This window comes from Cydia pomonella, chromosome 26 (genome assembly GCF_033807575.1).
Source record: "Cydia pomonella isolate Wapato2018A chromosome 26, ilCydPomo1, whole genome shotgun sequence".
NCBI lineage: Eukaryota > Metazoa > Arthropoda > Insecta > Lepidoptera > Tortricidae > Cydia > Cydia pomonella.
The window spans coordinates 1,041,934-1,066,674 of record NC_084728.1 but is presented as its reverse complement, the minus strand read 5'-3'; the positions used below and the strand labels follow the sequence as shown (position 1 = coordinate 1,066,674).

General features: G+C 43.4%; 1 protein-coding gene across 1 annotated transcript; it reads left to right on the top strand.

Annotated features, from left to right (window-relative positions):
- Nucleotides 1–3,395: 3,395 nt before the first annotated feature.
- LOC133531834 (uncharacterized) lies at nucleotides 3,396–24,408 on the top strand. Its single transcript, XM_061870225.1, has 38 exons — nucleotides 3,396–3,877; nucleotides 6,489–6,585; nucleotides 7,498–7,629; nucleotides 7,723–7,921; nucleotides 9,357–9,522; nucleotides 10,318–10,466; nucleotides 10,498–10,608; nucleotides 10,640–10,750; nucleotides 10,782–10,892; nucleotides 10,924–11,034; nucleotides 11,066–11,176; nucleotides 11,208–11,318; nucleotides 11,350–11,460; nucleotides 11,492–11,602; nucleotides 11,634–11,744; nucleotides 11,776–11,886; nucleotides 11,918–12,028; nucleotides 12,060–12,170; nucleotides 12,202–12,312; nucleotides 12,344–12,454; nucleotides 12,486–12,596; nucleotides 12,628–12,738; nucleotides 12,770–12,880; nucleotides 12,912–13,022; nucleotides 13,054–13,164; nucleotides 13,196–13,306; nucleotides 13,338–13,448; nucleotides 13,480–13,590; nucleotides 13,622–13,732; nucleotides 13,764–13,874; nucleotides 13,906–14,016; nucleotides 15,298–15,413; nucleotides 15,993–16,095; nucleotides 16,701–17,431; nucleotides 18,052–18,309; nucleotides 19,996–20,171; nucleotides 22,345–22,473; nucleotides 23,898–24,408. Exons 1-38 carry the CDS (start codon nucleotides 3,699–3,701, stop codon nucleotides 24,019–24,021), a joined length of 5,334 nt encoding a protein of 1,777 aa, XP_061726209.1. The 5' UTR covers nucleotides 3,396–3,698; the 3' UTR covers nucleotides 24,022–24,408.
- Nucleotides 24,409–24,741: the final 333 nt, after the last annotated feature.

Below are 24,741 nucleotides of genomic sequence, written 5' to 3'. Positions count from 1 at the left end.
TCTATTGAGCCCGAACACGATGAGGTTATGATGAGTAGATTAGGAGTTCTGGTGACCAACTCCTGACTCCATCATGAGACCCTGGGCCTCATCTAGATCGATGGTGTTCATCAGGGCAAATCTATTGAGCCCAAACACGATGGAGTTATGATGAGTAGATTAGGAGTTCTGGTAACCAGCTCCTGACTCCATCATGAGACCCTGGACCTCATCTAGATTGATGGTGCTCGTCAGGGCAACTCTATTGAACCCAAACACGATGGAGTTATGATGAGTAGATTAGGAGTTCTGGTGACCAGCTCCTGACTCCATCATGAGACCCTGGACCTCATCTAGATTGAAGGTGCTCGTCAGGGCAACTCTATTGAGCCCAAACACGATGGAGTTATGATGAGTAGAGTAGGAGTTCTGGTGACCAACTCCTGACTCCATCATGAGACCCTGGACCTCATTTAGATCGATGGTGCTCATCAGGGCAAATCTTTTGAGCCCAAACACGTTGGAATTATAATGAGTAGATTAGGAGTTCTAGTGACCAACTCCTGACTCCATCATGGGACCCTGGACTTTATCTAGATTGATGATGCTCGTCAGGGCAAATCTATTGAGCCCGAACACGATGAGGTTATGATGAGTAGATTAGGAGTTCTGGTGACCAACTCCTGACTCCATCATGAGACCCTGGGCCTCATCTAGATCGATGGTGTTCATCAGGGCAAATCTATTGAGCCCAAACACGATGGACTTATGATGAGTAGATTAGGAGTTCTGGTGACCAGCTCCTGACTCCATCATGAGACCCTGGACCTCATCTAGATTGATGGTGCTCGTCAGGGCAACTCTATTGAACCCAAACACGATGGAGTTATGATGAGTAGATTAGGAGTTCTGGTGACCAGCTCCTGACTCCATCATGAGACCCTGGACCTCATCTAGATTGAAGGTGCTCATCAGGGCAACTCTGTTGAGCCCAAACACGATGGAATTATAATGAGTAGATTAGGAGTTCTAGTGACCAACTCCTGACTCCATCATGAGACCCTGGACCTCATCTAGATCGATGGTGTTCGTCAGGGCAAATCTTTCGAGCCCAAACACGATGGGATTATAATTAGTAGATTAGGAGTTCTGGTGACCAACTCCTGACTCCATCATGAGAACTTGGACTTCATCCGGGTCAAAAATAATAATGCAAACCCTAACGTAATTTCAAGTGAAAATGCGTTTTTCAGAAAATCGCAGCCAAATAACACTAGACCTTACTCATAGTGGTGTGTTCCTGCCGGTGAGTAAGGTTGCCAGAGCTCAACGAGGGGTGGGAGGGGGTTAGGGTCGGCAACGCGCATGTAACTCCTCTGGAGTTGCAGGCGTACATATGCGGGCCGTATGCTTGTTTGCCACCGACTTAGTATTAAAAAAAAAGTAACACTGAAAATCCATCAATAAGCGAGTCTGTTACGCATACTGTAAAAAATGAACTTTTATTAAGATTTTCTAATCGCAGTATATAGCACTTCTCGGAACTCCGTAGCTGATTACGATCGCAACGAATGCCTGACAATCGAGCACAGGTCCGTCCTCTAAGCGCGCTCCGCGCGGACTGAGAGCGGGGCGTCGCTGCTGCGTGATTTATACGTGTTTTAAAAAAATATAAATTTACGGCAATGTAGGTCCCATAGTTACGATTTTTTTTATATAGGTTAACATAAAGTTACAGTTTGCTATAATATTATTTTTAAAGCAAAATATGCGTACAATTTGCGGAAATAAAATATAATAAAACCCTGTTTTCGCCAAAAAAATGAAGAAAACTCGGAAGGTATTTTATCAGTTTTTTCAAATGAATCTTCGATTGTTAATCATTCCAGCCCCTCGTACGAGATATGTTGAATCAAATTGTAGTCATTCATGTACCAAATGATTCTTGTTTATAGCAAAATTGAGAACCGAAACGCCACATCTCACTGCAAAATTTGGAAAAGACTCCCAAAAAACCTCATTAAAAAAGAGGTTTAAAAGAGAAAATGAAAATTTGAACTGTTGGAGCCCCTAGTTTAGGAAACGATTATTTAAGTACGTTATCAGTTTTTGAATAAATACTAATAGTTACGTCGTAATCTTGAATGAAAAAGGAAGCATTTTACAAAATACGCTCGTCTGTAGGAATAAGGACTCTTAACTTCATATGTAAAATGGTCAATTCATAACTATAATTTTTTTTTTTTTTTACAAGGGGAATAAGTTATTGTTTAACCTGTCATGCTAATATTGATACCCCAGCCAGCGAAAGATTCCGAAATTGAACCACGAGCGTAGCGAGTGTTTCGAATAATGGAATCTTGACCGTTGCGAGGGCTTCCAGGCACGAGGGTTATACAAATTTTGCTACCGAGTGAAACTGATTTTTTTACCACACCAATGCGAGGAAAATTCTAACTATAAAATATCAAACAAAATCAATTCAAAGTGAATGTTATTAAATATTTATCATTCAAAACTATCATTTAAAAGTCAATTCTACCAGCCAACATAAGGAAACAACTCAATATTTTGATATAATTCTACTTTTTCTGCAGCTTTTACCAGCTGGTGTGGTGAAAATCATTCAAAGTACATATGGTGCTTATTTACCGTGCGATAATTAGCACATTACGTAACTATGTCGAAACGAGTTGCGACTTTCCTATTTTTCGCACTGGTATCGTAATGTAGGTACTATTTATTACGTTACTCCGACTATAGTTGACCCTTATTGCGAAATTTGTGCTTGACTGGACATAGCAAAACCTGTACGGATTATGAAGGTATATATCAACCATTTTTTGTAACCATAGTGAACTCTTAAGGCAAGATCTCAGCCATTCTGAGCCTTCCCAGTGAAAAACAAGGAATCCAAGAGTAAACACTTAGAAAGGTAACCATTATGGTCATAAGTCAACAGAAATAGTTGGAGGGCAGAGGTTAAGAAATAACTGGTAGCCAAAGTTGTTTTATTTCAATGACACTCCTCTGAATATTTTTCGAAATATGCGCCAGAAATGTTTGACAGTATGTCGAAATGTAGCCAGTGCTAAAAAACGTGAGTGAGAACTATTGAGTTATTCTAAATAACCAAACTATCTTCTCGTTGTTAGGTATAAGTTGAAAATATATGAATAATAATAACTAAACGAAATCATTTTTTGTTTGTAAAAACAAAACATTTTAAGTAGTTATGAATCATCAAAATCAATAAAGGAACGCACTTTCACGATTACGAGCGTGCCGTATTTATAAAACACTGCGGACTTTTTTTGAAACTATCTTTCATCTCTTTTACTCTCGCATAGATTCACGGTAAGCTAGCGCCAACGTTCTGTCAGTAGTACCGTTTTAATAACACGTGCCGCAGAGCGTGTACGGCATGTAGGTTGTTTGTGTGTGTGAAAAAAAAAACGATTGAATGAATCGGCTGCTGACCTTTCGTAACTGTCAAATGCGGAAATTGGTTAATTCCACCGTAAATACGTTTTTCTACAGAATTTTTTAATATTAAGATTAATAAGTGACTAAACCACCGTAGCTGTGAACAACTGTGATATAAGTAATACGAATAAAGTGCTGTTATGTATAGAGTTTAAATTATTGTTAGTGTGAAAGCCTTTTGGGCGTATTGTTATTTTTCTACTTTAGTAAGAGTTAACTACGGAACCCTAAAAATGGAAAATAACAAGGAATATCACGATCCGGATTACCCGGAGGCCTCGGTGCGGGTGAAAGTGGAGGCTAATAGCTTGACAGAGGAGGAAAAAGAAGAGAAAATAAGGAGCATAATTCAGAGGGAGTTTAAGAACGAAATCGATGTTCGTGAGAACGAAGTAATGCTGGCGGATCAGCGGTAAGCTGACTGTTTTATTTTGTTGATAACTTTTGACATGCACTTGATGCACTTATGTTTGTTTTGACGTGCATATTTGTTTATATTATACTTTTATGTAAATAACAGGTCACAAAAGTTTAGAGATGCATTTGATTATAAACATCTGTAGTATAATTTCATTTTTAGTCACTTTTCAACCTTTTATTTAGTAACAAAGTAGAATGATGCTAAAGGAAAGATAATAATCTTTCCTTACAAGAGACTATTGTTTAAAACACATTCAGAATTCAGATAGTCATCATGCAGTATGTTTCATGCAAGAAGTAGTTTTAAAATCAGACTAAAACAGTGTATGCTATGATTTGTACAGAGATGCTGCTACCCAATCATAGTGATTTGGCCAATTGAGCTGTTTTATAATTGGTATCTAAATAATATATGACTGGTTTAAACAGATTCAAACTTGGAGTGGTGTATGAGTCATAATAGTTCTGATTCAGACATTTAAATATTTTATTGAACTGAATCTTCTTCCTCATGTTGTCCCGGCATTTTGCCACTTAGCAGAAGTGTTAAAAAACTTGTGTCATGCACCCAATACTTTTCAGGAATCTCCAGGTTCCTTTAAAAAAAAAAAGATTTTTTGAAAGTTTGCTTTAGTAAATATAATAAATAAATATATGGGGACAATTTTACACAGGTCAACCTAGCCCCAAACTAAGCAAAGCTTGTACTACTTGGTGACAATATACATACATATATAGATAAATACATACTTATATACATAGAAAACACCAATAACTCAGGAACAAATGTCTTTATTTTACGACCAGTTTGGCCTAGTACTAGTGACCCTGCCTACGAAGCTGATGGTCCCGGGGTCAAATCCTGGTAAGGGCATTTATTCGTGTGATGAGCATGGATATTTGTTCCTGAGTCATGGGTGTTTTCCATATATTTAAGTATTTATAAATATTTATATATTATATATATCATTGTCTAAGTACCAGTAATATTACAGGTCAATTTGTGTAATAATGTCCTAATAATATTTATTCATTTATTTTAATTTATTTATTCATCACACAAATAAATGCCCTTTACCTGGCTTTATAGGCAGGGTAACTACCCATTAATTAGTCCAGAATGGTTGTTGTACTTGCTTGTTTGTTTGCAAACCCTGCATTACTTTAAAAATTATATAACAAAATAAATAGGCTACTTGGAATTTATAAATTGACATTTAGAGAATGCAAATTGAAAGTAACAAACTGGCTGGTCACTTTGACATATGAAGAAATTGAGGATCTCCTTTCAGCTCATACATACACACACACACACTCACATAACACACGTATTATAAACTAAATTAATCATGCACACTACCCTATTTTCATCATTTTTTCTTTTTTACTCTTATGTACCTCATAAATTATCATTGTCAGTCACTTTTTTAGTGTAACTATATAATTGCAGCTTGTATTTCCGGGGTGAGGGCCTGGAGATCTGTAATACAGGTCTAACCTAGTTCAGACTCCAGTCCCTCGCAAAGGTAAAAATAAATAAATAATAATACTTAAGTTTATTTTGTAAAATTATCTTTTGTGAGGTTAAATAAAAACATTTTATTATTTTTTTTATTATAAAGTTTTATGTAATTTATAACCCCAAAAGAATTTATGGGGGTAAATCAACTTTTTCTTCTTAATTGTTGTCATGGTTACTGTCTGATGGGATGGGTCAGTTTTTTGGCATTTAAGTCAAGTTTAGTAAATTTAAATTCACCAGACTTGTATTTATTTATTTGATACACTAACAGCTCTTGGTGCTGATGCGTGTATATCCAGTCTAGAGTTCACGGGGTAGTTATAAGCCCTTTCCATAAAGGGACATCTTCCAAGCTTGTTTGTGTATGTGCAATGCAAACAAATGCTTGTGGCAAAAAACAAAGTGTATTTGGATTAAGTTTAGAATAAATTTAAAAGTGGAAAAATTACTGCCTTGGGTGAGACTCACGATCACGGCCTCTGGATTGATACTCCAGCGCTCTGCCAACTGAGCAACCAAGACCTGATCCATAGCCAGCAAATTTTCCCACCATATGGGTTTAGGGGACCCTAGCGACATCTACCATAAGAGCATTACACTTCTTAAACGGCTACCAGAGTAATTTTTTTTTTCAACTTTAAAAATTTTCTAAGCTTAATAGCATTGTTCGCAGACTTTTTTGCTCCAAGTCCTTTTATCAGAATAAGCTAACTTTATTTTTATAAACAACATATTAAATATATTAGAACGGGGGTCACTCACGTATTTTAAGTAGAAGACGCTCCTGCGACCTGTATTCAAATATTTAATAAGAATAAGCTAATATTCAGCATTGGCATTACATGAATACACCTTATGTTTTATTTATTTTTAACTTTATTGCATATAAAAAAGAGTACAACAGGCGGACTTAATGCCACTAGACATTCTCTACCAGTCAACCAAAAGGTGGGTGCAGTGACAATTTTAACAAAAAACCGTAACTTTTGAGCGAAATAAAATTTCTAAATAAATACTATAGTATGTTTAATTATTTATGTTTTAGGTTCATCATAGATTAAAAGTGAAACATTTTTTGCAGCATGGCCACAGCACGCAGGATGCTGCACCGGCTGCGCTGTGTGCTGGTCTCGCGGTACTACCGGGACAAGAAACTGCAACTGCCTGAAGAACCTGAGGTAGATAGATTGACCAGTGATGATGATGATGTAATCCTGTTATCCCTCATTAGGGACATAGGGCTAGCAAAAGAATTTTTCATTTGGCGTGATCCTGAGCGGCTACTTGTAATAAGGAAATGGCAATAAATCTGATACATGCTCCGTAGACCGCACAACCACCTGTCCAAGCAGGGTCTCTGCTGGCAATCGATGGGCAGTAGACGGTTTGGGCAGCCTCATACCACATGGAGGCGATCAGTTGAGAAGGAAGCTGGCTCAACTGGACTCGGCTGGAAAGAATGACCAGTATAAGATTTAAGTTATACTGGTCATGTATGTTATTTTAGGCTTTGTTTGAATTACATATTAATTTACTATTATATTTTTATTTATTTAATGCATGTTAGTTATAAGATGTAATGATTTGAAAAGGTGGGTCCCTCCGAGTTTCTTGCTGGTCTCATGTTGGGATACCCTCCTACAATTTAGGAGGGATTTAAAATCTACTCGGGTCAGAGGTGTAGGGTTAGAGCCGGCGTAGCTTTATTTGTCGTTCATAAGCGCATTATGCCTACTTGAAAGATAAACTATCTTTATCTTAGTGACGAGTTTCTAAGGATATGGCACACTCGCATTTTGCATGTGTTTTAACATGGACGCCACGCCTACGCCTCACTGGTCGCCGCCACTTGAGTATGTGTACATAACGCAAAAATGTAACTTTCCTTTGAAAATTTTCCTTTCCTTAGTTACTTGACGAACTCATATCTTGTATAGTGTAATTTAAATATCTAAATGATCATCACTCATCAGTTCAAGTTTTTGTCGCCTACTACTGAGCATTAGCCTCGAATACGCAACTTATACGCTCCTAATCTCAAATTGTGTAAATATTGACAAGCAAAATGAATAACTTGTTCTGATCCACAGTCATCATCAGCACTACACAGCGGACAGCATCGTCTTCACCCTTCCGTGAGGAAGCTTCTCGGTAAAACCACGGCTGATATGGAAGAGATATTCAGACCACTGGCCACTAGGAATAAGAGAAAGGATTACTCTGTAAGTTATATATTATGTGTGATTAAATAAAATAGCCTTTATTTCTAAGACACCACGTCGCTCTGAAAAATATAATACACGTATTTTCCCCAGGCAATGTTACAAGCCCGCAACTACACGATCCCCGCCGACGACTCGCGCTCGCTGCGGCCCGACGAGCCGCGCGAGGAGCCCGAGCCCGACGCCAGGCCCACCAAGGTGCCGCGCCACATCGAACCGAGACCCGAGAACGTGCTAACTTTAGACGAGGTCACTAGGAACAAGATGAAACACCGCTATAGGATCATTATTGGTGAGTTGTAGATATATTAAAGCCCGACAAGCACACCGAGATGCCGCGTCACATCGAACCACGACCCGAGAACGTACTAACTGTAGAAGAGGTTACGAGAAACAAGATGAAACGCCGTTATAGGATCATTATTGGTAAAGCAGCTATATTAATTGCTAGAACTTCTTCGGACTTTTTGGTAGCCAATATTAATGATGCAGTATAACTTTATTTCTAGCCACTGAATCGCTATCTGAAGGTTGTCTGGAAGAGATCGCTTTTTAGCAATAAGTCCGCCTGTTGTTACCTACTTACTTATGTACTTTTTTGTGTTTGTAACATGTATTTTTCTTTGTAGTGCACAATAAAGTATTTTATTATTATTATTTGTCGGGACCATGGGACGCATTTGGAAGGCGTGCGTGGGGCCGAAGCCAACACGTAGAGGCCCCTTGTAATAAGACAATTTACTCTAAAAGTAATGTGACACCAACCGACGATTATCCCTGTTTGCACTATAGTAGTGCACCCAAGGACAAGTCCCGGTTAGTCTAGGGCTATGGTAAAAAAAGGGTACAAAAATAAACCGGGCTATTGGGTTGAGTTGCAAGTGGACTGGTAACCGGACTATGGAGGATACTATGGCACCTGCCCTGATCATATGTTTTTAAAAACACGACAAAATGGGCAGGTGGTGACTTGCCAACTCACAATATGGGTCCCCAAAAACGAGCGAGCGACAAGGGGACAGCATTGCGTGAGCGGCTCAGGGTGTGGAGAGGTGTGCGCCGCTTTCTACCCAGTGGCTGTAAACAGCCACTGTGCCAACTCGCGTCTTATGCAAATTTCACTTCCACCCTGCGAGCATATAGCTCTGACACCCCACTCTGGACGGCCGGCAAAGGCAAGCCAGAGGTGAGAGTCCTGCGGCCCCTGCTCAGTGTTCACTCCAGCCGGCCAATGAAGGCAAGCCGGAGAGAGGGGCCTGACCGACTCTCGGGGGTATGGGACCCAAGGGACGTCACTTCCCATTCAGCTCGCCACAAGCTGCCCTGGGGGCTTATTATTATTTTTATTAATGATCTAAGCTTACAAACTGACCTGACTTTGCTGGCCCTTTTTAGGGTTCCGTATCCATACTAGAAATTATAGATAATGGTAAGGAACCCGTCGTGCGCGAGGCCGACTCGCATTTGGCCGGTTTAATGACTTTCATTGGCTGTTAATAATTTGTTAGCTATGATTTTACAATGATAACCAAAAAACATAAGTTAAAAATAATATGTGTCCATTTTATGAACTCTAAGGGAGAGTTCTACTTCAGAAGTTTCTTTCTATTGTTTGCTTATTTATTTCTCTACACATATTTTTCTCTCATATCATTTTGTAAAAAGTGTATCCATTTCCGGCCGGCTACATAATATAACAAACATTATTTAATTCACATTGTTTTCAGGAAATACATCAAAATACGCCCCAGCGGCGTCCACCATGGACCGATCCACCCACAAATGGTTGCTCTACGTCCGCGGTCCCACGGGCCATGACGCGTCCAAGCTGCTACGCGCTGTGGTCGTGACGCTGCATCATTCGTACGCGCCGCACCACATAGTGCACATAGAGTGAGTTGGAATACCATTAAAATACGCCCCAGCATCGATCACGGACCGACCTACCCACAAATGGCTGCTCTACGTCCGCGGTCCCACGGGCCATGACGCGTCCAAGCTGCTACGCGCTGTGGTCGTGACGCTGCATCATTCGTACGCGCCGCACCACATAGTGCACATAGAGTGAGTTGGAATACCATTAAAATACGCCCCAGCATCGATCACGGACCGACCTACCCACAAATGCCTGCTCTACGTCCGCGGCCCCACGGGCCATGACGCGTCCAAGCTGCTACGCGCTGTGGTCATGACGCTACATCATTCGTACGCGCCGCACCACATAGTGCACATAGAGTGAGTTGGAATACCATTATAGGTCTTCGCACACTATACCAATTCCACACCAACTCAACTCACTTTTGGTTCACCTTAGTGGACGACGAGTGGACGACGCGTAGACCACCCGACAGTTACCTAAATTTAAAACATTGTACTATAGGACATACAAGATAAGGCTTTTATTTCAATATTTAATTTTGAGTCGAGTGGCTGTTGAGTTGTAACAATGTGCTAAGACCTTAAAATACGCCCCAGCATCGATCACGGACCGACCTACCCACAAATGGCTGCTCTACCTCCGCGGCCCCACGGGCCATGACGCGTCCAAGCTGTTACGCGCCGTGGTCGTGACGCTGCATCATTCGTACGCGCCGCACCACATAGTGCACATAGAGTGTAAGTTTACGTTTTTTCTTAAACTTTATTTATTTTATGCGCTGTTATGTTATGTGTTATGTTTGGTTGCAGCAAGCCCCCGTACCACATCTCGCGGCGCGGCTGGGGCGAGTTCCCGGCGCGCGTCGAGCTGCACTTCCGGCTGCCCGAGCGCAACCGCCCCGCCAGCGTCGACCACACCATCAAACTGGACAGGCACTACACCGGGCTGCAGACCCTGGGTAACTTACAATTATAATGAAGCGGTGAGAGCGTGTGACTGGCGCGTCCAGCTGCACTTCCGGCTGCCCGAGCGCAACCGCCCCGCCAGCGTCGACCACACCATCAAACTGGACAGGCACTACACCGGGCTGCAGACCCTGGGTAACTTACAATTATAATGAAGCGGTGAGAGCGTGTGACTGGCGCGTCCAGCTGCACTTCCGGCTGCCCGAGCGCAACCGCCCCGCCAGCGTCGACCACACCATCAAACTGGACAGGCACTACACCGGGCTGCAGACCCTGGGTAACTTACAATTATAATGAAGCGGTGAGAGCGTGTGACTGGCGCGTCCAGCTGCACTTCCGGCTGCCCGAGCGCAACCGCCCCGCCAGCGTCGACCACACCATCAAACTGGACAGGCACTACACCGGGCTGCAGACCCTGGGTAACTTACAATTATAATGAAGCGGTGAGAGCGTGGGACTGGCGCGTCCAGCTGCACTTCCGGCTGCCCGAGCGCAACCGCCCCGCCAGCGTCGACCACACCATCAAACTGGACAGGCACTACACCGGGCTGCAGACCCTGGGTAACTTACAATTATAATGAAGCGGTGAGAGCGTGTGACTGGCGCGTCCAGCTGCACTTCCGGCTGCCCGAGCGCAACCACCCCGCCAGCGTCGACCACACCATCAAACTGGACAGGCACTACACCGGGCTGCAGACCCTGGGTAACTTACAATTATAATGAAGCGGTGAGAGCGTGTGACTGGCGCGTCCAGCTGCACTTCCGGCTGCCCGAGCGCAACCGCCCCGCCAGCGTCGACCACACCATCAAACTGGACAGGCACTACACCGGGCTGCAGACCCTGGGTAACTTACAATTATAATGAAGCGGTGAGAGCGTGGGACTGGCGCGTCCAGCTGCACTTCCGGCTGCCCGAGCGCAACCGCCCCGCCAGCGTCGACCACACCATCAAACTGGACAGGCACTACACCGGGCTGCAGACCCTGGGTAACTTACAATTATAATGAAGCGGTGAGAGCGTGTGACTGGCGCGTCCAGCTGCACTTCCGGCTGCCCGAGCGCAACCGCCCCGCCAGCGTCGACCACACCATCAAACTGGACAGGCACTACACCGGGCTGCAGACCCTGGGTAACTTACAATTATAATGAAGCGGTGAGAGCGTGTGACTGGCGCGTCCAGCTGCACTTCCGGCTGCCCGAGCGCAACCGCCCCGCCAGCGTCGACCACACCATCAAACTGGACAGGCACTACACCGGGCTGCAGACCCTGGGTAACTTACAATTATAATGAAGCGGTGAGAGCGTGGGACTGGCGCGTCCAGCTGCACTTCCGGCTGCCCGAGCGCAACCGCCCCGCCAGCGTCGACCACACCATCAAACTGGACAGGCACTACACCGGGCTGCAGACCCTGGGTAACTTACAATTATAATGAAGCGGTGAGAGCGTGTGACTGGCGCGTCCAGCTGCACTTCCGGCTGCCCGAGCGCAACCGCCCCGCCAGCGTCGACCACACCATCAAACTGGACAGGCACTACACCGGGCTGCAGACCCTGGGTAACTTACAATTATAATGAAGCGGTGAGAGCGTGGGACTGGCGCGTCCAGCTGCACTTCCGGCTGCCCGAGCGCAACCGCCCCGCCAGCGTCGACCACACCATCAAACTGGACAGGCACTACACCGGGCTGCAGACCCTGGGTAACTTACAATTATAATGAAGCGGTGAGAGCGTGTGACTGGCGCGTCCAGCTGCACTTCCGGCTGCCCGAGCGCAACCGCCCCGCCAGCGTCGACCACACCATCAAACTGGACAGGCACTACACCGGGCTGCAGACCCTGGGTAACTTACAATTATAATGAAGCGGTGAGAGCGTGTGACTGGCGCGTCCAGCTGCACTTCCGGCTGCCCGAGCGCAACCGCCCCGCCAGCGTCGACCACACCATCAAACTGGACAGGCACTACACCGGGCTGCAGACCCTGGGTAACTTACAATTATAATGAAGCGGTGAGAGCGTGTGACTGGCGCGTCCAGCTGCACTTCCGGCTGCCCGAGCGCAACCGCCCCGCCAGCGTCGACCACACCATCAAACTGGACAGGCACTACACCGGGCTGCAGACCCTGGGTAACTTACAATTATAATGAAGCGGTGAGAGCGTGTGACTGGCGCGTCCAGCTGCACTTCCGGCTGCCCGAGCGCAACCGCCCCGCCAGCGTCGACCACACCATCAAACTGGACAGGCACTACACCGGGCTGCAGACCCTGGGTAACTTACAATTATAATGAAGCGGTGAGAGCGTGTGACTGGCGCGTCCAGCTGCACTTCCGGCTGCCCGAGCGCAACCGCCCCGCCAGCGTCGACCACACCATCAAACTGGACAGGCACTACACCGGGCTGCAGACCCTGGGTAACTTACAATTATAATGAAGCGGTGAGAGCGTGTGACTGGCGCGTCCAGCTGCACTTCCGGCTGCCCGAGCGCAACCGCCCCGCCAGCGTCGACCACACCATCAAACTGGACAGGCACTACACCGGGCTGCAGACCCTGGGTAACTTACAATTATAATGAAGCGGTGAGAGCGTGTGACTGGCGCGTCCAGCTGCACTTCCGGCTGCCCGAGCGCAACCGCCCCGCCAGCGTCGACCACACCATCAAACTGGACAGGCACTACACCGGGCTGCAGACCCTGGGTAACTTACAATTATAATGAAGCGGTGAGAGCGTGTGACTGGCGCGTCCAGCTGCACTTCCGGCTGCCCGAGCGCAACCGCCCCGCCAGCGTCGACCACACCATCAAACTGGACAGGCACTACACCGGGCTGCAGACCCTGGGTAACTTACAATTATAATGAAGCGGTGAGAGCGTGTGACTGGCGCGTCCAGCTGCACTTCCGGCTGCCCGAGCGCAACCGCCCCGCCAGCGTCGACCACACCATCAAACTGGACAGGCACTACACCGGGCTGCAGACCCTGGGTAACTTACAATTATAATGAAGCGGTGAGAGCGTGTGACTGGCGCGTCCAGCTGCACTTCCGGCTGCCCGAGCGCAACCGCCCCGCCAGCGTCGACCACACCATCAAACTGGACAGGCACTACACCGGGCTGCAGACCCTGGGTAACTTACAATTATAATGAAGCGGTGAGAGCGTGTGACTGGCGCGTCCAGCTGCACTTCCGGCTGCCCGAGCGCAACCGCCCCGCCAGCGTCGACCACACCATCAAACTGGACAGGCACTACACCGGGCTGCAGACCCTGGGTAACTTACAATTATAATGAAGCGGTGAGAGCGTGTGACTGGCGCGTCCAGCTGCACTTCCGGCTGCCCGAGCGCAACCGCCCCGCCAGCGTCGACCACACCATCAAACTGGACAGGCACTACACCGGGCTGCAGACCCTGGGTAACTTACAATTATAATGAAGCGGTGAGAGCGTGGGACTGGCGCGTCCAGCTGCACTTCCGGCTGCCCGAGCGCAACCGCCCCGCCAGCGTCGACCACACCATCAAACTGGACAGGCACTACACCGGGCTGCAGACCCTGGGTAACTTACAATTATAATGAAGCGGTGAGAGCGTGTGACTGGCGCGTCCAGCTGCACTTCCGGCTGCCCGAGCGCAACCGCCCCGCCAGCGTCGACCACACCATCAACCTACTATATAGTATACAATAGTCTTATAATCAACCTTTTCATCTCGTACCGTACTTAGGCAACTCAGCAAGCAGCATTGATTGTATAATAGTATTTTAGACAATCGTGATATAATAGCAAGCTCTCGTATCGTACTCAGGCAACTCAGCAACGCAGCTTGCTGTGTTGTCTAACTACGGTACGAGATTGAAAAGCTTGATTATATCACTATTGTATACAAAACTTTTTCTACGAGTCATCTAAAAATAATATTTTTTTATATATAACCCAAATAATAAATGAATATTAGTAAATATCTCAGTAAACAAAAATGTAGTACAAAAGACATAAACGCGCGAAGACTGACTCTCAATCCAGAGGTCGCGGGCTTAGACCCCGGCTCGGTGAGTTTACAAATTATTATTTAATATTTATTTTTTAGTATTTACCAGTGTATCGAAAAGCGGTGAAAGAAATTGTCGTAAGAAAATTGGACAAATAGGGAGCGTGCATGAACTCTAGTATATACTGTGCTGGCTTTAAATGTGATGTTTGTGGTTCCGATGTCGCCCACAAGATGGCAGAACCTACTATGCACAACAAAACCCGTTACCTGTAAATGTACGTGTTTATGGTTCCGATTCAGGCCACGAGATGGCAGACCCTCCAACACGCACGGTCCCTATTCCAATTTAGGCCTAGTTTCCCCTCTGAGTTCGAACGTTAGATTTTCGTAAAAATATATTTTGGTTTGTATTTGTAAAAACGAGTGCCTATTATGCCTTTTTTGGGATTAATTACACGCTGGGTTCCCAAAAAGCTGGAATGACGCATTAATTATAAAATCTTACTTTTGAAAGCCAGTTAAATAATGCTTGTAAAAAAGCTTTTATTTAACTTGCCCTGTTAGTACGTATGGGACAAATCTTGCAAGTTAAATTTGACCCCACACAAAATTTGCATACATATGTAAGTCGGGTGACAATGCAACATTATGGTACCATCGAGCTGATCTGATGATGGAAACAGGAGGTGGCCATAGGAACTCTGTGATAAAACAACGCAACCTAATTGTGTTTGGGGTTTTTAGAATTGTCTCGATGAGTATTAGTTGCCTGTGGAAAAAAAAGTACAGTCAGCGATAAAAGCTTGTACCAAAAATGATTTTTTTGCCATAAAGTAATTATGTTCCAGGTGCAGAGACGCTCGTGGACGTGTGGCTGTACAGCACGCCGGACATGCTGCAGTGCGCGGCGCGCGAGGAGCCCGCGCCGCCGCACAAGCTGGAGCCCGCGGAGCCCGAGCCAGAGGTACGTCGCATTATTTTTCACCACACCAACTGGTAAAGGCCCTCTCGATTGTTGAAAACCATTGGGCGAGGTTTCGACAGAGGGGTAAGCTCTTAAAGGCGACTCCCGGTTGTTAAATCCTCCAAGTTGCAAGTAAATGAAATTGTAACCAAGACATTAACAATTTAAACAGAAACATAGACATTTTTAATTTATGTGAAGGATTTGAGAGAGAGAGTAGTTTACTGTGTATCGACGACCGGTTTGCCCTAGTGGGTAGTGACCCTGCCTACGAAGCTGATGGTCCCGGGTTCAAATCCTGGTAAGGGCATGTATTTGTGTGATGAGCATGGATATTTGTTCCTGAGTCATGAGTGTTTTCTATGTATTTAAGTATTTATAAATATTTATATATTATATATATCGTTGTCTAAGTACCCTCAACACAAGCCTTATTGAGCTTACTGTGGGACTTAGTCAATTTGTGTAATAATGTCCTATAATATTTATTTTATTTATTTATTTATTATTTGTGTGGCTTAGTTTTTGTGCCCAAGTTCTAAATAGTTGTTATAATAACTTATTTTTCTATACTTACAGGCCCCGGCACCGGACAGCTGGCTGGACTTCTTCACGGAGAACACTAAACTGGATGTCGATGAGATGATCATCAAGCCGGAGAAGAAGCAGGACAACCATATAGGTAAGAGTAGGACAGCTTGTTGACGGCACGACCTAGAGCCAAATGTTTACTCCACTCAGAAAGCTTTCTGGCCGTAACAAGGTAATCGACTGAAAAACTATCCATTATCGTGATTAAAAACAATATTTATAATAGTTGCTCATATATATTTTTTTTAATACTATGTCGGTGGCGAACAAGCATACGGCCCGTCGTATGGTAAGCAGTCTCCATAGCCTATGTACGCCTGCAACTCCAGAGGACTAACACTCCGCCCCCTCGTTGAGCTCTGGCAACCTCACTCACCGGCAGGAACACAACACTATGAGTAGGGTCTAGTGTTATTTGGCTGCGGTTTTCTGTAAGGTGGAGGTACTTCCCCGGTTGGGCTCTAGATCTGGAATGACATCCGCTGTGCTGTGCCCTACCACACAAAGCGAGATGACATTCATAATGCCCATACCTCTCTTCTCTCTCATACGGCTGAGTGCACAACAGTGAACCCGCCTGTCGGCTATGGGATATATTCGTTTGATGTCAAATAGTATGAAAATTGACTCACTTCGAGAGTTTTTCATACAATTTAGTCTGTGACTTGTTTGTACAACATTATCCTCTGATTCCAGAAAACGACCTGGACTTAGACAACCACATAGACCAACACCTGGACCTCGAACCAAAGGACATTAAACCAGACATATTCGAACTCGAAAACACCATCAAAATGGAAGACGACAAAATCGACTGGTCGCTCGACAAAACTATAGAAAACCCTTCGGAAACCATACCCAACGAAATACTGAACCAACCCGCGTCACCCAAGAAAAGAATCATGAAATATCTAGACCCGAAAACAGGAAAAATATATTATCTAGAAATGGATAGAAACTTAGATTTAAGCAAAGTGCAAGAAATAGTAATCAACTCTAAAGGAAATATGAAAACAGCGAAATTAAGTCCCGTAAAGCAGAATGGAGTGAAAAAAGTAAAAAAAGGTGTTTCTTTATTGAAGCCGGAAGTTAAAAACTTGATAAATAATAAGGAAAAGCTAAAGAAGAACTTTACACATATACAAAACGATCATTGCTACTTAGGAGCGACGTGGGCGAAGAGTATAACATTTAGTGCTGCGGAGAAAGAAGTGTTAGTGAAAAAAGAAAGTAATCTGTACGATAGTTTGTGTGCGTGTGTGAGTAGGTTTACGTGTGTGCGTGTGGCGGTGAATTATTTGCTGCGCAAAGTGCCCATAGTGACGGAGCTGGCTAGAGACCCGGACTTTAGGAAGTGCTTCCCGTTCGCAGTGGACAGCGATGAGAGGTTTTGGAAGATGGATTTTGCTAAGAGGAGAAATAAAGAGGTGAGTTGAATTGTGTGTTTATATAGTATTTGGGGCTAAACTGGGTAAATCTACATTTTAAGATAAATGATTGGTTAAACCCTATGAACACGTAGTGCCAGTGCTATTTCAAACTTCTATGAAATTATGACGTAGAAACGGTATAAATAACAAACACTTGCACTGCGTCTGCTATCAAAATCTTTCAGATTGGACTTGGTTTGACTAAGGCTCGGAAACCGGTTAAATTCCCAGATCATTATCAGGTATTTGGAGCGGCGTTCGTAATACCGTTATTTTAAAACTGGTTTTAAGGAGAACATTTCCATGAAGTTCTTGTTAGGTTAACCGGTTACAACAATAAAAATGGGTTTCTTCCTATGTCGGTGTCTTTGTTTATGCGGCATACCACCAGGCCGACTAGCCGTCTCGTCGCTCGTCGTATAAACCGGTTTATTTAGGTTACAATAAAGTTCTTAAAACGTTCGCGTTCTTATGAACGCTCGGAGTAAAACCGAACTAAACCGGTAATTACCGCTATTTTTAAAACCGGTTTCGAACCTTGAGCGACCCAATATAAACTGAACACTACTCGCAACCACAATGTTTATAACGTTAACAATTAAATTACTACATTGCAGTGGTCGAGGGCAAAACTAATCAACACAATCCTCACCGAACACTTCCGCACCACCGAACCGATCTGGCGCACCAAGCAGATCCTCATCTTCTCCCGTCTCCACTGCTACCAGCCGGTCCGGAAAGACAGCTTCTCCACGGATTACTGGGACAGCACGGAGATCACTACAGACCCAGCCACTATAAGTGTGTTTAACCCGGAGGACTTCAATAAAAGCTTGACGGACACTGTGGATGTTTCGGACAATGAAGATGTTGAGGTATGTATTACTTTAAAAATATTTGTTCTCCCGTCTCCACGGCTACCAGCCAGTCTGGAAAGCTAGCTTCTCCATGGATTACTGGGACAATTCGGAGCTTACCACAGATCCGGCCACTATTAGTGTGTTTAACCCGGAGGACTTCAATAACAGCTTGACGGACACTGGATGTTCCGGTCGATGAAGATGTCGAGGTGTGAATAACTTTAAAATATTTCTCTAAGTGACTATTTTTCTTCCTTGTCGTATGCTCATGGCTGAGGGACGTGACGACTGTGGACACTCTTCACCAGTGTTCTCCAAGCCGCTCTATCTTGGGCCCAGTGTATGCTAGCCTGCAATGTGGCTTTTGTCTCTGACGCTATTCTATCCGCCCAACGCATGGCCATACGTCCATCCCTACGCTTCCTTGCCATGCGGCCAGTGATTATGAGTTTTGTGTCCTGTTTTATGTCCTGCCCAGATGGCTGAAGAAACCAAGTACACGTTGGGTGCAAACAGGAGAGCCTCGTTTTAATGTTAAGTTCATCGAGAATAGATGCATTTGTGGGGCGTTTAGTGAATTACTATGAGGACATATGACGACCGGTTTGGCCTAGTGGGTAGTGACCCTGCCTACGAAGCTGATGGTCCCGGGCTCAAATCCTGGTAAGGGCATTTATTCGTGTGTCGAGCATGGATATTTGTTCCTGAGCCATGGGTGTTTTCTATGTATTTGTATATTTATAAATATTTATATATTATATATATCGTTGTCTAAGTACCCTCAATACAAGCCTTATTGAGTTTACTGTGGGACTTAGTCAATTTGTGTAATAATGTCCTATAATAATAATAGGTGATACAATAATCCAAGGAGATACAATAATAGGTTAAACCGTTCTTACCTTTGAGGAACTTTTCTGTATTGTGGAGAAAGACAGCTTCTCCACCAGAGAGTACAAAAATGAGTACAGATCCTGCGACTATAATGCAGGTTTTAAACTTGTGTATTTCAAGATTATGGTATATAAGAAAAAAAAAACATTGATTTAAGGGGTAGGTATTGATCGGGAATTTGATAGAATTGTTTTTACAAACCCTATCAGATTTAGGGTTCTCATTTCATTAAGGGTGATATAATGATGTTGCTTATGTCCATGGGCGACGATGACCGCTTCCCATCGGGCGGCTAGTCTGCTCGTTTGCTAACAATCACATTTAAAAAAAAGATCCATTCTATTCGACACGGAAACCACATTATCAAGGCTCGGACACCGGTTGAATTTCCAAACCGTTATCATGTACCTACTTGGCGCAAAACGTTATAATTTCTATTTCGCTCGAAAATCCGTTATTTTTAAACCGGTTTTTATGAGAACAGTTCTTGTCAAATTAACCGGTTTAGAGCAATAAAAACCGGTTTCTTCCTATGTCGGTGTCTATGTTTACGTAACACACCACCAGACCGGCCGGTCGTTTCGTCGCTCGTCGTATAATTCGTTTTTTTTAGGTTACTATAAAGTTCTTAAAACGTTCGCGTTCTTATAAAATTTCGGAGGAAAACCGCAATAAACCTGGTTTTACCGGTGTTTCATAAACTGGTTCCGACACGTGTACATTATAAAGTTACCTTCTCGAAAAAAATAATCGATTTAGGGAGAGAACTTTTGTTTTAAAATGAATGATCTATTTTCTTGTTTCTAGGTCGTAGGAGAAGTGCCATCTCGTGTGGAAGTGAAAAAAGAGGAACCATCAGGCCTCGCCGTGCTGCCGGTGGAGAAGGAAGAGGACAGGCTGCGGTTCCTGTTCCTGGAGCGGACGTGCGCGGACATCGGCGTGGAGCTGAGGAACGAAGACGTCGGGAACGGGTACTCCTATAGGTGAGTAGGATAATTCGTATTTTTCCGAAGGTTTCCCATATTTTTGCAACCCCGAATAACGTAAATTACCCTAGTGAAAATACGGGTATTTCCCATTACCAGCAAGTTATTACCAGTGGTATCTACTGGGATTTTTTTCCCACCTTTTACCAGTGGTAACTACTGGAAAAAAAAAATACTTTTTGTACTGAGACTGATTGAAATAATATAAAATACATTCGTGCGTTTTCGTGAGAATACAATGGTAAAGAACTATTCCATTACGTCTGCATCACTTTTAACTCTATTTTAAGTAACAGTGTGTTTTGAGAATTGGCTACACAAAAGAAAATTATATATATTATAGTTGGTTCACCACAAACAAAATTAATTGTTTGTCTTTTTCACAATTAAGTACCTAAGTTCTAAAGAGAAAGATGTAATGAATTATGAAGAAACAAAAACCCGTTCGCAATAAGAGTAAACAGCATCTACATCTAGTGGCTCTGTGAGGTGTAGACCACGCGATAAGCTTAACAATTAAAAAAAATACGTACTTGATTGAGTAATTAATCACAGCGAACTCACAATAGACATGGACATGGTCCGAAATAAAAATAAATTGAATTGAATTGAATTGAATAGTTGTAAGCGCCATAGTCCTTACTGGCGCTTAAGTTTTTTATGCCAACTTCCGCCATATTGAACATTTTCCAAAAAAGGAAACGACAGAAAAAATCTACTTAACTGCCGAACCTATTCACAATTTTTTTTATAATTATTTATTTATATATTAAAATTAAAACTTATATATAATACATATTTATTTAACGAGTGTCGGTTGAGAATTGCAACCTGTAGAGGACATCCGGACATACGAAAGCATTTTGCCCGAGTTAAAACGGGGAACTTCGCTAACGCTTCGGGCGTTGACGAATAATGACCCGATGCTGAATGGAGCAGGGATGTTGCGTTGCGGATGCCGATTTTTTGACATCCGCGTACACGGATGCGGATATTTAAAGGATCACATCCGCGGATGCGGATGTCAAGATAGGTACATAAAAAACGTCAAATATTACATTTTTAATAATTTTTATAATAAAATTAAAGTTAGTATTTGAACAATAATGTTAGTGCGTTATATTTAATAAATAGTAATTTGGCCGGTTTTTCTGAATCTAGACGATTTCATTGTAAGTATAATAATTATTTACTGAACTAATCTAGTTCTACACTATTCAATTAAAAAAAATAACGGGTTGCACTCCGGGAGTGCCGGCAGAAGTGAAAACTTGAATATTAACGTTGTGCATTTTTTATATTTTGGAATGGTTAGGGAATAATTTTGCACGAGTTGCTTTAATTATCAGTATAAAAGTACTATCATTTATGTGGTAAAATAAAATATTCATTTATTGCGGTCTACGGGCTTCAATGACATTGAAACAATTTTTCGATCAGGTCACGTGTCCGTCTTACGAATTTTCAATCTGTCGGTCACGTGACCTGTCACGAGTTTAACATTTTTTTCCCCATCACAAAAAGTGCATAGCGCCGCTAAAGAAGTTTCACTTCCAAAATAAATATATCAAAATTAAAAAATACCCGAGAAACGATCTCGGTCTCTCCTTGTACTTCCAGCGCTGAACAGTTGAACTGATTTAATCCAGGTGCATAGATTAATGGTTTTTTTTTTATGAAGTGGTTGTAAGTTCCTTCCGATAATATATTCGTATTGAGATTTTTCACGATCATGTTTGTCTTGATAAAAATAAGTTCAAATCGCATTTTGCGCCGGCGCTAACACTGGTTTTATTCACTCGAAACGAAACACTTAATAAAACTGAATATCCGCAATTTACAATTTCTACTTCCCTTCGCCCTATAATCGCATTACTATACTAAAGTTCAAATAAACTCGTCACTTCTTGTCGCTGTCCGTCATTGGCCCGATCGACGAATCACAAAAACGTAACGAGATTCCTATTGGTTAATGACGAAATTACCTAACACTTACGCCGCCGCTAGGACGTTCCTGTACCGACCTGTTCCACATCCGCATCCGCATTAAGCCACGCATCGATTTTATGCGGATGCGGATTTTAAAAATAATGCGGAATTCCGCGATCGCGGATGTAAATATTCGCAACATCCCTGGTGTGGAGGTTAAATATGATGTTTCTGTTCGTAGCGCGGTGCACGCGGTCCTGCTGTCGGCGCTGCGGAACTTCGCAGAGGAACTAGTCCGGAGCTCGCACGCCGCCGCGCTGCTGCAGGCCAGCGCGGCGCCGGAGGACCAGGGGCCCGCTGTCTGGACCGGGTATGACATTTATTTAAATATATGTGTCGTTTTCAAGCAAATGTACCACATTGTCGCTTGCCATAATGACGCTCTGACAGATTATTTGTGTAAAAATACAAGCAAATTTCATCCTTATGGTAAGTGACAAAGTGGTATCTTTTAATTCAAAATATGTACCCAAAAAGAATATGCAGTATATTCATCGATTTAATATACGGGCATATTAGATCGATGTATTTATTACATAATTTTTGCCGACTGCGAGACGGTTTGTTAGCGTACGGTAGCATTCGGATATGTGTATTTACTTCCTTATTCTCTATTGAAGAAGGAGGGTTTCAACATTAATTGCATGTAAAATATGCAAGTAAGTATAACGGGTTAGCAGTAATTGATTAGCAAAGTAATATTTTTTGTTTTAACCTTTCGTATGCGCCTGTCAAAAAGTTGCCATTTATTTAGCAACCATGACATATTCATGCTTAAGTTGAATATACATATATGGAGCAGATCTGCTTTTAAGCATATCAAAGGTTAATATGGATTTCCGTAAAGTAACGCCCGATTCTATTCATTATTAAATTGATTGATTGCGCCGGACTCGCGCCAGCCCAACACCATCATGAAAATGACAGGGGACAGGCTGGACTCCCTCTATTTGCTACGCTGCAGGCGGCTACATGTGCCGTACTCGGCGGAAAGAAAATAATGTATATAGATATGTTCGTAGGTTTTAAGTACTAATACATATTTTAAAATTAAGTTTTACTAACCAAGCTATGAACTCCTTACCCGTTGGCATTAGATGCGCTCAATCTCTTGCTGTGTTTAAAAAATCACTCAAAGAACATTATTTATCTTTCCCTTAGTGTTTATATAGTACATAGTTATTTTTGCTCTGTGGCTGACATGCTGCTGTCATACTTAGCTATGTTTCGGTTAATTTTGTAATAATGTATGTCTAATTTGTATTCCTTATATGTGTATGTTTATTCACTGTAATTGTGTGTGTGAATGTAGGCTTCACAACGGTTTAGCAACACCTACTTTTTCGATTAACTTCTCTATTTCCGCTACCCAAAGGTTGTCTGGAAGAGATCGCTTTTTAGCGATAAGACCGCCTGTTGTCTGCCTCCAAATTTAATAAATTGTTTATTTTTCTTGTATATTTTTACTGAGGTGTGCCAATAAAGAGTATTCTATCTATCAGTGGCGGCGCGTCACAAATATTCGTAGGGAACCCGGAGCTAATTTTCGTTTCCTTTTCTCTATAAACCGATCCTGAAAGTACTCAACGGGCTGAAATTAGACAAGCCGGTGGGAATCGAGTTCTTTGAACGATCCGCCACTGCTATCTATCTATCTATGGGTGTAATATACTTGAAATAAATGGTTTTATTATTATTATATTAGTATTATATGTTGGTATTGTACGTCGGCAGCTGGGCGGCGGGCGCGGCGCTGCCGGCGCGCTGCGTGGCGCGCGGCGCGGCGCGCTCGAGACTGGCCGCTGTGACCAACAGGGACTGCGGCGCGCTCAGGAAACACACCCTGGAGCAATTATAATGCTTATTTATACTATATTGGCTCTTTTATTTACATACACCTCTTCCTCGCGTTGTCCCGGCTCATGGGAGCCTGGGGTCCGCTTGACAACTAATCCCGAGATTTAGATAGATAGATAGATAGATAAAACTTTATTCGTTTCCACAACATACATGGTAGATAGGTATAGACAATAAGAAGAACATGCAGATTTGAGCGATTTGGCGGAGGCACTAGTTTTTACGAAAGCGACTGCCACCTGACCTTCCGAGGATAAACTAGGCCTCGTTGGGATTAGTCCGGTTTCCTCACGATGTTTTCCTTCACCGAAAAGCGACTGGTAGATATCAAATGATATTTCGTACATAAGTTCCGAAAAACTGATAATTACGAGCCGGGATTTGAACCCGCGACCTCCGGATTGCAAGTCGCACGCTCCCCGCTAGGCCCCCAGCGCTCTTCACCCTACCAACTAAATAGACGCGCGGTGAGAAGTTTAGTGAAAACGCGAAATTACTATTCACCGGCACGATTTTATTGCGCTTTTAGTGAAAGAATTTAGAAAATAAAGCAGAGGGGCGATTTTTTTCATTTCGAGCGCTTGACTTCGTCACCTCGAAAACCTGTGGAAAACGGCGAAATGCTATTTTCGAAATAACGAACGACAGAAATTGGAAATCTAATGATATTGACCACTCGTTTTCAAATATATTAGTAGAATTTATGCCTAGTACTTAGTGC